Source organism: Nerophis ophidion, linkage group LG09 (assembly GCF_033978795.1).
Source record: "Nerophis ophidion isolate RoL-2023_Sa linkage group LG09, RoL_Noph_v1.0, whole genome shotgun sequence".
Lineage (NCBI taxonomy): Eukaryota > Metazoa > Chordata > Actinopteri > Syngnathiformes > Syngnathidae > Nerophis > Nerophis ophidion.
In genome coordinates, this window is record NC_084619.1 from 47,655,082 (window position 1) to 47,669,488 (window position 14,407).

Consider the following 14,407-nt stretch of genomic DNA (forward strand, 5'->3'; position numbering starts at 1 on the left):
TGGGAATTTGAGTCAGCTTCTCTTGTAGATCACTTGTGTGGTCAGTCACACTATTGACACTTTTTAACACCACTATCTCACCACGTTTGAACTCCACAAGTGAGGTACAAAAACCCTGGGAGAACCTGCAAGTAAAGCAGACATGCTAACTCCATGTTACACATTAGTTTGTCTTTCTCATCATGAAATCTACAAGGTGTGAACATGTGTGCAGATATTCTGTGGTCTTGCACAATGTGCAATGCAAATACAATGAATTTCAAGCCAAGTGGTTTTATTCTTCTGGGATGCACAAGTTTGCAAAATAAATGAAAAACACTCATATGTTGTTTTGAAGCTTTCCGTAAAGGCCTACTGAAATGAGATTTTCTTATTTAAACGGGGATAGCAGGTCCATTCTATGTGTCATACTTGATCATTTTGCGATATTGCCATATTTTTGCTGAAAGGATTTAGTAGAGAACATCCACGATAAAGTTCGCAACTTTTGGTGCTAACAGAAAAGCCCTGTCTTTACCGGAAGTCGCAGACGATGATGTCACATGTTGATGTTTCTAATGGGAGCCTCCAACAAAAGCAGCTATTCGGACCGAGAAAACGACAATTTCCCCATTAATTTTAGCGAGGATGAAAGATTTGTGTTTGAGGATATTGATAGCGACGAACTAGAAAAAAAAAAAATAAATAAAAAACGAGTAAAAAAAAAAAACGTGATTGCATTGGGACGGATTTAGATGTTTTTAGACACATTTACTAGGACAATTCGGGAAAATCCCTTATCTTTCTATTGTGTTGCTAGTGTTTTAGTGAGTTTAATAGTACCTGATAGTCAGAGGGGTTTGTCCGCAGGTGTCTTGACGCCAATGTCTCAGCGAATTCAACGGCAGCTTTATGGACGGCACAAGCTCAGCTGATCTCCGGTAAGAAGCGACTTTTTACCACAATTTTCTCACCGAAACCTGCTGGTTGACATTCGGTCAGGATCCATGTTCGCTTGACCGCGCTCTGATCCATAGTAAACTTTCACCTCCAGGAATTTTAAACAAGGAATCACCTAGTGTTTGTGTGGCTAAAGCTTCCCAACTCTATCTTTCTACTTTGACTTCTCCAATATTAATTGAACAAATTTCAAAAGATTCAGCAACACAGATGTCCAAAATACTTTGTAATTATGCCGTTAAAGCAGACGACTTTTAGCTGTGTGTGTGCGCAGCCCTCATATTCCCTAAGAGCCTGTGACGTCACGCCTACACGTCATCATTACGTGACGTTTTCAAGAAAAAACTCCTGGGAAATTTAAAATTGCAATTTAGTAAACTAAAAAGGCTGTATTGGAATGTGTTGCAATGTTAATATTTCATCATTGATATATAAACTATCAGACTGCGTGGTGGGTAGTAGTGGGTTTCAGTAGGCCTTTAAATCATCATTGAAGTTGTTTACATAATTATGGACAATATACCTTTTAAAAACATTAAAAAACAAAAGTGGTCGATCAGTAGTGTTGATTTCCACTTTTTAGTACTAATAATAAGAAGGTGGATTATTGGTGATTGGACATAAAGACATTTGGCTGAAGGGGTGAGACAATGTTCACCGGGATTGTGTTCGTAGTTGTGCACAAAGTTCCTGTAATTGTGTGACGAGTTGCTCCAGCTCAACGACGTCATCCTGCAGATCAGCATGGATGGCACCAGACTCCATGTCAGTGTGTGTTTGCTGTTGGAGGTGAAGAGAAGCTTGTGAAAGAAACATACTCGAGATGTCCGATAATGGCTTTTTTGCAGATATCCGATATTTCGATACTGACCAACTCTTAATTATTGATTCTGATATCAATCGATACCGATATATCAGTCGTGGAATTAACACATTATTATGCCTAATTTTGTTGTGATGCTTGTCAATTAAAACAAGTATCAAATAATTATAGCTGCATATTACTTACACATACAAAGTGTCCAAAGCAGAAGCGTAGTAGAAAGTATCCACAAACATGTCTGCATCATTCAACTTACTGCGTCGTAAACTGAAACTTCATGACTTATTGTGTCCACAAGATGTTTCCAAAAAACAATGACCGCTCCATTTCAACCGAAAGACAACATGAGTCCATTCCAGACGTTCATAATAAATACGTTAGTCTTGTTCATACCTACCGTTGGTTCCTGTTTGAGTAATTTCACTTGATGAAACATTTTCTAACATTCCACACTGCAAGTATGTATGAATCCTGCTGATATCATATTGCATCAGTATCGGCCAATACCCAAGGCTCTGATATCGCTATCATAACGGAGGGAAAAAAGTATAATCAGGACACCGCTAACTTACATTACAGTATTTGCCTTATTTTGCACAGACAGTGTTCATTTGTGACAAATAACAACGCACTGACATTAGTTTGAGGGCAGAACAGCTTTTATCAGTATCACTAGATATCAGTTGATATCAGTATCGGAAATAAAGTGTTGGGTAATATGAGCATATCGGTAAGAAAACTAAGATCAGACGAGCCAACTGCTGACCAATGAGAGATGAGAGTGAGTGTGGTGTCACATGGCTTGTTATTGAAAACAATACCTTAGCTTTGGTGAGCAAACTCTTCAGGCTGAGACGAGCTGAAGAAAGCATCTGAAGAGCTTCTGCTGAATTCTTCTTCTTCTCACTGCAACTGATGCTCACTGGCAACACAACGTATTTAATGAGTGCTCATCTTTGGCAAAATATCAACAGTTAATCATGACATGATCTTCATGTGTTTCTAAGGTATTAAACTGACTACATCAGCAAATCAAATACATATTTTTCTACTGCAATGACTTTGCTTTTAATGAACCTGAAATGGATGTTGTACAGCACTGTGTTGCATAGTAGTACTGTGTTGTCAATTAGTACTTTGTGGTATAGTAGTACTACTGTATGATGACTAATGATACTGTGTTGTATTGTGGAACTATGTTGTAAATGAGTATGGAGTAGTATAGTAGTATTACTGCATGTTGAATAATAATACTGTGTTGTAAATTAGAATTAGTATTACTTTGAATAATACATCTGTGTTGCATTGTAGTACTGTGTTGTGAATTTGTACTATGTTTAATAATAACACTATGTTGTATCATATACTGTGTTGTATATGAGTGCTAGGTTGAATAATAATACTGTGTTGTACAACATAACTGTGTAGTATAGTCGTACTATGTTGAATAATCATACTGTGTTGTACAATGTACTGCGTTGTAAATTAATACTACATTGTACCGTGTAGTATAGCAGTAATGTGTTGTAAATTAGTACTGGGTAGTATAGTAGTACTGTGTTGTACAATAGTACTGTGTAGTATAATAGTACTGTGTTATACAATAGTCAAGTGTTGTACAATAGTATTGTGTAGTGAAGTAGCACTGTTATAGTCGTATTGTGATGTAAATTAGTTTTGTATGGTAAGTGTGTTGTACAATAGTATTGTGTAGTATAGTACTAATGTGTTGTACAACCCTGTCTCCATATAAGTTGGGAAATTGTTTTAGATGTAAATATAAACAGAATACAATGATATGCAAATCATTTTCAACCCATATTCAATTGAATGCACTACAAAGACATGATAATTGATGTTCAAACTCATAGACTTAAATATTTTTTTTGCAAATAATAATTAACTTAGAACTTCATGGCTGCAACACGTGCCAAAGTAGTTGGGAAATGGCATGTTCACCACTGTGTTACATCACCCTTTCTTTTAACAACACTCAATAAACGTTTGGGAACTGAGGAAACTAATTGTTGAAGCTTTGAAAGTGGAATTCTTTCCCATTCTAGTTTTATGTAGAGCTTCAGTCGTTCAACAGTCCAAGGTCTCCGCTGTCGTATTTTACGCTTCATAAAGCGCCACACATTTTCGATGGGAGACAGGTCTAGACTGCACGCTGGCCAGGAAAGTACCCGCACTCTTTTTTTTACAAAGCCACGCTGTTTTAACACGAGCTGAATGTCTTGCTGAAATAAGCAGGGGCATCCATGAAAAAGACGGTGCTTAGATGGCAGCATATGTTGTTCCAAAATCTGTATGTACCTTTCAGCATTAATGGTGCCTTCACAGATGTGTAAGTTAACCATGCCTTGGGCACTAATCCACCCCCAAACCATTACAGATGCTGGCTTTTGAACTTAACATCAATAACAGCCTGGATGGTTCGATTCCCCTATGGTCCGGATGACACGATGTCGAATATTTCCAAAAACAATTTGAGATGTGGACTCGTCACACCACAGAACACTTTTTCACTTTGCATCAGTCCATCTTAGATGATCTCGGGCCCAGCGAAGCCGGCGGCGTTTCTGGATGTTGTTGATAAATGGCTTTCACTTTGCATAGTACAGCTTTAACTTGCACTTACAGATGTAGCGACGAACTGTATTTAGTGACAGTGGTTTTCTGAAGTGTTCCTGAGCCCATGTGATGATATCCTTTAGAGATTGATGTCTGTTTTTGATACAGAGCCGTCTGAGGGATTGAAGGTCACGGTCATTCAATGTTGGTTTACGGCCATGCCGCTTACGTGGAGTGATTTCTCCAGATTCTCTGAACCTTTTGATGATATTATGGACCGTGGATGTTAAAACGCCTAAATTTCTTGCAATTGCACTTTGAGAAACGTTGTTCTTAAACTGTTTGACTATTTGCTCACACAGTTGTGGACAAAGGGGTGTACCTTGCCCAATCTTTTCTCGTGAAAGACTGAGCATTTTTTGGGAAGTTGTTTTTATACCCAATCATGGCACCCACCTGTTGCCGATTAGCCTGCACACCTGTGGGATGTTCCAAATAAGTGTTTGATGAGCATTCCTGAACTTTATCAGTATTTATTGCCACCTTTCCCAACTTCTTTGTCACGTGTTGCTGGCATCAAATTCTAAAGTTAATTATTATTTGCAAAAAAAAAAAGTTTATCAATTTGAACATCAAATATGTTGTCTTTGTAGCATATTCAACTGAATATGGGTTGAAAATTATTTGCAAATCATTGTATTCCATTTATATTTACATCTAACACAATTTCCCAACTTATATGGAAACGGGGTTTGTACAATAGAACCGTGTTTAATAGTACTGTGTTGTACAATAGTACTGTGTGGTTCAATAGTACTGTGTTTTACACTAGTACTGTGTTGTAGAGTAGTACTTTGTTATAGAGTAGTACAGTGTTGTAAATTAGTACTATGTAGTAAAGTAGTACTGTGTTTTACAATAGTATTACATATTATAGTAATATGCAGTATAGTAGTACTGCTTTGTAAATTAGTACTGTGGAGTCCACTAGTGCGGTGTTGTACAATAAAACTATGTGTAGTATAATAGTGCTTTGAAGTACAGTAGTACTGCCTTGTAAAATAGTACTGTGTTGTACTATAGTGTAGTATAGTGATGTGTTGTACAATAGTACTGTGTTATACAATAGTATTGTGTTGTATAGTAGTACTGTGTTGGATAGTAGTACTGCATTGTAAATTAGTAATGTGTAGGACAGTAGTACTGTGTTATACAATAGCACTCTTGTACAATTGTACTGTGTAATATAGTACGACTGTGTTCTACAATAGTACTGTGAAGTATAGGTGTTGTAAATTAGTACTGTGTAGTACAATAGTATTATGTTATACAATAGAACCGTGTTGTACAATATTACTGTGTAGTATATTAGTACTTTGTAGTATAGTGGTACTGCATTGTAATTTAGTACTGGGTTGTACAGTACTACTGAATTAGTAGTGCTATGTTGCATAGTAGTACTGTGTTGTGTAGTAGTACTGTGTTAGTTAGTAGTACTTGTTAGTAATACTGAGTTGTGTAGTAGTGCTGTCATACAACAGTACTGTGTAATATAGTAGTACTATGTTTGAAACATGTACGCACCTTCTCCCATATTGATGGCTCTTCTGATGACGTTTTTAAAAAGACATGTTTCTTTCTCCCATCCAGCAGCTTGTATTTCGCAGCGAAAAGCTTTGGACAAGAACTGTTGTGCCTAAAACAGCAAGAATGGGTTAAGAAAAGGGGCCAAACTTATAAAACCACAATATTATAGGTGCCACAAACCTTGTCGTTGTCCTCTGGTAAGGCGCTGTGACCGCCACCGTACAGTACTGCATACTGCCGCCATATTTCAGGGTCGCTGCTTTGGCGAGAACTGACCCGTCCCAAAAGTTCTCGTAGTTTGGGCTGCAGAGACGCTGCCGGCTCGCCTTGATTGTCCGTCAGCTTCTCAACAACAGCACGCACCAGGATCTGAATAATCTGAAGAAGGTACACAAGAACACGTCATTTGCTAAACTTCCTGACACAGTCAGCATGGTTGCCTTACAAGACCCCACTGAGGTCAAAGGGCATTTATTGATTGACATTTTACAACGCGGGGCCCTACACACAGGGTGTGACCTGCATATAAGGAGGGTGGTTCTGTCCTTGACTCTCTGCACTAGGATAGCAACTAACAACTATTTTGATAGGCAAACAGTCATAGACTATTTTAACAATTAGTCTTCTAATCGGATTATGAAGCGTAAAAATATTTAATGGCTCTAATTCAGGCATTAAAAATAGCTTAAAAGTTGAACTGGACTTTGTTGCTTATCTTTCACAACCATTATGTAAGACAAGAACACGTCTTACTTTTTTTAATGCATTTGAAATGTTAAATAAATGCGATCAATAGTCTGCTTACAATAGAACAGGGGTGTAAAACTCATTTTTGGTCCCAAATGGGCAAAGACTGGTAAAATCACAGCACAACAACTTAAAAATAAAGAGAACTACAGATTGTTGTTTTTTTTTATTAAGAATAGAACAAGCACTTTCTGTACAAATCACAATGTTGTTTTCTTTTACACTAACATGTCGCATTTAATAGTATTGTATCTTTGTCGTTATTTATACTTTCTGAATAATTTATGTGACAATGTTTTAATTTGTCGTTATTTATACTTTCTGAATAATTTATGTAATAATGTTCAAATTTGTCGTTGTTCATACTTTCTGAATAATTTATGTGATAATGTTCATCAGTCAACGCATTGGTGTTAATTTTCAATCTTTCAAAATAAAAAAATATCAAAATCAAATTTAATTTTTGTGAATGTGAGTGCTAATATTGTCTGTCTATCTGTGTTGGCCCTGCGATGAGGTAGCGACTTGTCCAGGGTGTACGCCGCCTTCCGCCCGATTGTAGCTGAGATAGGCGCCAGCGCCCCCCGCGACCCCAAAAGGGAATAAGCGGTAGAAAATGGATGGATGGATATGTAGAATCATTTCCAAATACACAAAGAATTGCTATTGTGACATCTAGTGGACACATCTACAACAGCAGTTTCTTTCATTCAAAAATTCCGGCTCACTTTTATACTTAGCAAATTCATCCCGCGGGCCTGATCGGGCCTGCGGACCGCACGTTTGACACCCCAGCTAAAGAGCCTGTGCTCTATTTTGCCTATAAAGCCCTTAAAGAAACTGTCCAAACACCTCCATTATGGTTTTATAAAAATGATCAAAGTCTATACGTAATGTAGTAACGGCCACATTTATAATGACATTTAATATTTGCGTATTGTGATAATTTTAGGCATACGCGGCGCATTAATTTAAAAAATGCATCCAATCATTTGCTTTTTTTAACCAACATCCACTCACTGCAGACTTTATGAGAGACAACAAACATAACAAAAACATCAGTTATTGTACAATGTCTGCCGTCATTAAGATGCCAATTGCTAAAATCTTGTTATATTCCCATTTAGATGAGGTATGACTCATAATCTTTGCAAAGAAAAGAAGGGTGGAACGAAGCATCTTTTCGTGTTGTTCTCACCATTAGTGGGTCTAAATTGGCTGTCAAAGTGTACCAACTTGTCGGACTACGTCCTCACCCTTCTTCTATCATGGTGAGATGCACGATTTATGATCAATAAACTTCCACAAGCAAGGAAGCAGCTTATTTCTCTATGATGTAAACAGGCACACACGCTTGTGATAACAGTGCCGCTATAAATAGTATGTTTGCGTTAGTGTTATATTACAATATCACTAATACGTGCTTAAAATTCCACTATATTTTACACTTTTAGGTTTATAAATGTAAAATAACTGCTTTACACTGCCAATCTGGTTTACTCACTATGTAAATCTTGTCCACTTTGCATATATCAGAGTAGTTATACTTGGTACTATGTTTTTTGTATTGCTCATTTTAATATATTGCTTTTTAATCATCTCTCATTTATTCCTTATGCTGTATACATGAAGAGCAATGCTAACACCCAAATTTCCTCCCGGAAATTAATACAGAATTTCTGATTCTGATTAATATTCAAATCACAAAATGTAAATGGAGTATTGTTGGCGTTTTTTGTAAGGTTATGTATAGGATTTTATGGGCGGAATAGAGGACCTCCCAATGCATTTCATGCATAAAAAAACCAAACAAAAAAACATTTGTCGTCATGTCTTTCAAAATTGTAAAAATTCCCAAAGAAAGTGCAGTTCCCCTTTAAGCAATTTATAGGCATTTGTTAACAAACAATACAAATGACTACTTCTTACAGAAAATAATTATTTATACTGTAACTGTACTGCTCATCAAGATGTTACAAAAATAACTATGGGTCATGGTTAAGCAGCTCCAGCCATCAGTTTCTATACAGAATGTGTGCACGAATGCCTGAATGTGGAAATAGTGTCAAAGCGCTTTGAGTACCTTGAAGGTGGAATAGCGCTATACAAGTACAACCCATTTACCATAACTATTGAACCTTTGTCCATTTAAAAGCAATGACAGGAAAAGTGCTGATGAAAACAACTTATCAAATTGTATGTACAGAAAAGACAGCAGTAACAACATTAAAGCTGTTTAACTTTTAAGCTGAAGCTCCCCATACTAGATGTTGTGAATGACTTGAACACGTTTATGATAGCTATAAACCAGAGTGCTGAATGAAGGAGTTCCTGTATGTACGCTGTGGGAGCAAAGCTGGAGAAGCCTGTTGGGGTATGAGCGCTGCTGTCCCTCAATGCAATATCAAAAAGAAAAAAATTGTTTTTAACTTTATATATAGTTTGAAGAAAAAATTACTATATCGCATTACCGGGATAAAAAAAAAAGACTTTTATCGAGATACATATTTGGTCCATTTTGCACAGCACTGGTCCTGACCAATTGTTATGAGAAGAATGCTGAGCAAAAAGCATGTAAGAGTAAATCATTACAATGATTATTAATTTTCATAATAATGACACTTGTGTTTTATCAGTTATTCAGTCCTTTACAACTACACAGAAATATAGTCATGTTGTAACGTTTTATTTTGTTTTAAAATCACGAGTCATACAAGCCAGCATACGCGACGAATTAATGTACAACTAGTGTAAATGTTATGAGATGTCATGACACCAGCAGCAAACTAACTACATTACATTTTACTAAATTTCATAAATGATTATCCAGCTAATCCACTTTTAAAATGTACATTAGCCATGTTTGAAATGTTTTTTTCATTTTAAAATCACTTGTCATGATGCAACTCATTTGTAGCTTCTAAATACTGTGACCTTTAGTTTTTATAGCTTATTATTATAGATGTGCAATAATAAATGCTTTAAAATGTAACATCGTAAATTATCAGTATTGGTTTCAAAAAGTGAAATATATGACCATTTAAAACGCTGCTGTGTACATGGGCGTAGGATGAAGTACAGAGCGCCAATAAACCTTTTTGGCACTGCCTTTGTGTGCCGGCCCAGTCACATAATATCTACGGCTTATCACATACACAAGTGAATGCCTTGCATACTTGCTCAACAGCCACGCAGGTCACACTGACAGTGGCCGTATAAACAACTTTAACACTGTTACAAATATGCGCCACACTGTGAACCCACACCAAACAAGAATGACAAACATTTCGGGAGAACATCCGCACTGTCACACAAATTGAACACAACAGAACAAATACCCAGAATCCCTTTGCAGAACTAACTCTTCCGGGACGCAACAATAAACAACCCCCCGCCATCCCCTCCGGCCTCAACCCTGCCCACCTCAACCTGCTCATGCTCTCTCAGGGAGAGCATGTCCCAAATTACAAGCTGCTGTTTTAAGTCATGTTAAAAAAAATAATGCACTTTGTGACTTCAATAATGAATATGGCAGTGCCATGTTGGCATTTTTTTCCATAACTTGAGTTGATTTATTTTGGTAAACCTTGTTACATTGTTTAATGCATCCAGCGGGGCATCACAACAAAATTAAGCACAATGATGTGTTAATTCCACGAATGTATATATCGGTATCGGTTGATATCAGTATCGGTAATTAAGAGTTGGACAATATCGGAATATCGGCAAAAAAGCCATTATCCCTAATTATTATCTGTGTGATAACTGTGATGTTAGGTATAGTATAGCAGTATGTTTCCTGCCTTTGTCTCAGTCAACAAACAGCTTGACGTGATGAAGTAGCAAGAAGAGAGTGGCGTCTCTCTTTTCAGGGGTATATTTTTTACCACTTCATCTTGCCCCTCACTTACAAAGGGTAAGACGAAGGGGATGATTGGGAATAAGCCGAAGAGTCAACATGGCCTCCAATTCCCTGCAACCTAATTGTCTGCATATGCTGGATTTATATTTTCAGTACCTGAGACCTCATTTTGTACATCATGCAAGATTAAAATGTTTTATATTCTAGACTAAAGAAAGGTTTAAGGCATTTTTGTGTCCATGTATCAAGCAGAAAAAAGTCAACAGTCTAAAAAAATCAGCAGATTGTTAAGGTTAGGGATTCGATCATTACAGTACGTTTCTTAAAAAGTACATCATGAATGTGTTTTTTTACCTTGATGTCCTTGTAGCTGTCCCTTAGATCCATTAAACGATGGTAACTCTTGATGGCTTCAGAGAAGGCACCGATATCAATACTGACAACAATGAAGTTCTCCCAAATCTGCCAGTGTTCGTAGTTACACTTAATGGCTTCCTGTAGGGTGCGGAAGGCTTTGTTTCTGGATAAAAATGACACAGCAGATACTCAATCTGGTGGAATGTTTCTGTCAGCGCCATCTGGACACATGTGGTGTTTCACTACCTGGACAAATGTGATCCGTGCTAATAAAGTCCATCAAACTTGGGGCCACTTACTTGTTTCTTAGGCGAATGTACGCCATAGAGAGGTTGTTCCAGGCTTCTGCATTCTAGAAGTAGAATACAATTTGAAAATAGAAAAAAATGTTAGATTTTTTCACAAAGCAGAAACAGACACAAATCATTCTAATGCTTGATAAAACTACAGGCAGTTCTGGTTTTATAATAAAGTTAATCCCATGAATTATTAATATTAAACTAAAGGAAAATGAATGTATTGTAGAACAACACTGCACTGTGAAAGGACAACACCACTTTTCTTCTTTATAGTGAACATTTTCCGTTCAAGAGTGAGCTAAATTCTTCTTAATGCATGTGTGTCAAAGAAAAGGACGGTGAAATTATGCATGGTAAAATGCAGAGGTGGGACCAAGTCATTGTTTTGCAAGTCACAAGTAAGTCTCAAGTCTTTGCCCTCAAGTCCAAGTCAAGTCTCGAGTCAAGACAGGCAAGTCTCGAGTCAAGTCCAAGTCAAAACTGAAAAGTCTCAAGTCAAGTCCCAAGTCCTGCATTTTGAGTTTCGAGTCATTTCAAGTCATTTTAACCACAGACTAATATATTTACACAGATTGTGTATGCTTTTAAAACGCTGTATGTATTTATTATAAAAGAAAATAGTGCTGACATTGCACTTCATAATAGCACGATTAACCAGTAATTTTAAACATGTAACTCATTCCTTTACAGAATAAACACATTTGAAAAAACAAGTGCAACTGTAATTATTTGCACAAAAGTGTTATCATTGTATTTCCATGGCATATTGCATTGGAACTAGTTCCAGAGCAGTTTCCAACCTGTTTTTACCTTATCTCATTGATCTCATCTCAAACTGTATGTGTTTTAAAGTGTGCGTACACATGAAAACCATAAATACATGAACATAACAATGAACAGAGTTGTACTTTTTAGATGTCAGGGTCCTATGGAATTTGTACACATATTCTTAGTATAATATACATTTTAACTGACCTTTATTTGACTATATTTGTCTTTTTGTAGGTGGCTAAAATACGCGGTGCTCCTGACCACCGTCTAACGTTACGTTACTATGTGTACCTCATGCAGCTCTGCTTAAAAAAAAATCACTTGACAAAAAGTATGAATAAGGTAGCAAACTGCAGTGGACGCAACAGATTGTAGTGTTTGCAATGACGTTATAACCATAGACATATTATACTGTAAGTAAACCCAGCATTGGCTGCTGTGACGCGAGCAATTTGGCCACCATCTTGAATTGGTAATGAGGAGCTGGAGAGCAGCCTAAACTGACAGTTGAGAGGTAGAAAACAAAGATGCCAGGCTGGTGTTCAGCGTTTTCCTGCTTAAATGAGTGGACTGTTGAAAATAGGAACCGGGGGATTACTTTTCACAAGTAAGATTTAACATTAACATACTATTGGTAGTATTTTGTGAAAAGAATATTATCACAGAGTTGTGAAGGAGCAAAGATCTTCAATATTTGTATATGAAAATCACAAAGAAATCTTCTGGAGGAGGATGACCCCCCTACTGGTATTTGGTTTACAAGCTTTCAGCCCCACCTAAAACAAAATTCACCTGATTATAATGCATTCATCATTTTAGGCAAAACACAAGACAATACTCTCTGAACAGTATAACTGTAACCAGGAATAAGTCTTCAAGTAACAATATTCAAATACTAACTTTGTTGGGTAAGAGAGAATTTGGTTTGATTCTGAATCCAATGAAACAGATTGGTGGCTTTAGCTGATACAAAGACTTTCAAGTGTTTATACTGTATATGTTTAAGTATTTGGCAGACACTTTTATCCAAAGCAACATACATAAAAAATACATATAAAACAATCACTGTGAACATGATCGTTTACGGGAAGAATGTATTAGAAAATATCAATACAAAGTGTCAAGACAGAATAAACTCTCTGCTGTTGCAGCAACAGAGATAAAGTCTATTGGTCCGTAAGATATATAGATATCTACTATATTCATACATTGTTAATGTAGGATATACACATGTATATATAACCTAATCATATTGTTTCTTCAATTTAAAAATAGCTGACCGTTTTTTTCCCCTTCTCTGAGATTATTATTCCCAGTTTTGATCTTGGACCTCTGGTCATTTATAGCATATAAGAATATTCTATTATTGTTAAGCAAACTATGAACACGCCAAAACATGTGTCCTTTATCATAGTTACACGTATGACAAAAAGCGTGTGAAAATCAGTGGTATTCAGTGAGATACAATGCGCTGACAGTTAATTGCTCCTGCCAAAAGAATTGCACTGAGTGGAGTGGATCACCACTCCAAGATGGCGGTCGCGCGTCTCGTCTCGTCAGCGCCAGTAGCGCTCGATGCTGCGTACCCTTATAAGATGTCTATGGTTCTAACGTTAGCATTGAGTTTACAGTCTCACTGATTTAACTACACAGCAAATAAAAGTTACGTTACTCAGCCAATAAACGTTAGCTTAAATTCAAAACTTACCCGTCTTTGTGCATCTTCAAATGTCGAACGAAGTTGGAAATTGTTGCGTCTCCGTCTGTAATCTTCCAACCGCATGTTTGCATACGGTAATTCGTTATTTGTTGACCATGTCGTCGTTTTAATACCCAAACAAAACTATTTTTGGCATAACTTTTCCTCACTGGCGCTTTGTTTAAGAGCTCTTCTGTGTTGGTTTTCCTGCAATTTGATTGGATGAATGCTGTGTGACGAAAATAACGTGGATGTAATTTGATTGGCTGTTGTACTGACAGGTAGCGCACACACTGTCATCGCACACATGTTGACAGACACGCGTACAAAATGAAAGATACGGAGCACTCCTGAATAACTTTTTAATTGTTGGGTTTTGGGGAAAGTAGCAAGTCATGTCAAGTCAAAAGGCTCAAGTCCAAGTCAAGTCACAAGTCATTGATGTTAAAGTCTAAGTCGAGTTGCAAGTCTTTTCACATTTTGTCAAGTCGAGTCTAAAGTCATCAAATTCATGACTCGAGTCTGACTCGAGTCCAAGTCATGTGACTCGAGTCCACACCTCTGGTAAAATGATGAGAAAGTGTAGAAAGCAACACTGGCTGCATGTTTGACATTGCAACCATCAACAAGGACAAAGAAGGTATCTTTAAACAGAGACACACGTTCCACTGGTGAAATTGATGCTGACTGGCCAAAATGTGCAGGAAGTTGCGGGCTTTGGACAATGTTGCGATGCATAATTTGTGGGA

At 37.1% G+C, this 14,407-nt stretch overlaps 1 protein-coding gene across 1 annotated transcript in view; it reads right to left on the reverse strand.

Moving 5' to 3' along the window:
- Positions 1-257: 257 nt before the first annotated feature.
- The window catches only part of ttc27 (tetratricopeptide repeat domain 27), a 143,640-nt gene continuing 129,490 nt past the window's right edge, over positions 258-14,407 (reverse strand). The window contains exons 15-20 of the mRNA XM_061911092.1: positions 11,189-11,241; positions 10,887-11,052; positions 6,104-6,301; positions 5,921-6,032; positions 2,584-2,684; positions 258-1,719 (exon numbers count right to left, since the gene is read on the reverse strand). Coding sequence (XP_061767076.1) covers positions 1,594-1,719; positions 2,584-2,684; positions 5,921-6,032; positions 6,104-6,301; positions 10,887-11,052; positions 11,189-11,241 — 756 coding nt within the window. The 3' untranslated portion in view covers positions 258-1,593. The remainder of the gene's footprint in view (positions 1,720-2,583; positions 2,685-5,920; positions 6,033-6,103; positions 6,302-10,886; positions 11,053-11,188; positions 11,242-14,407) is intronic.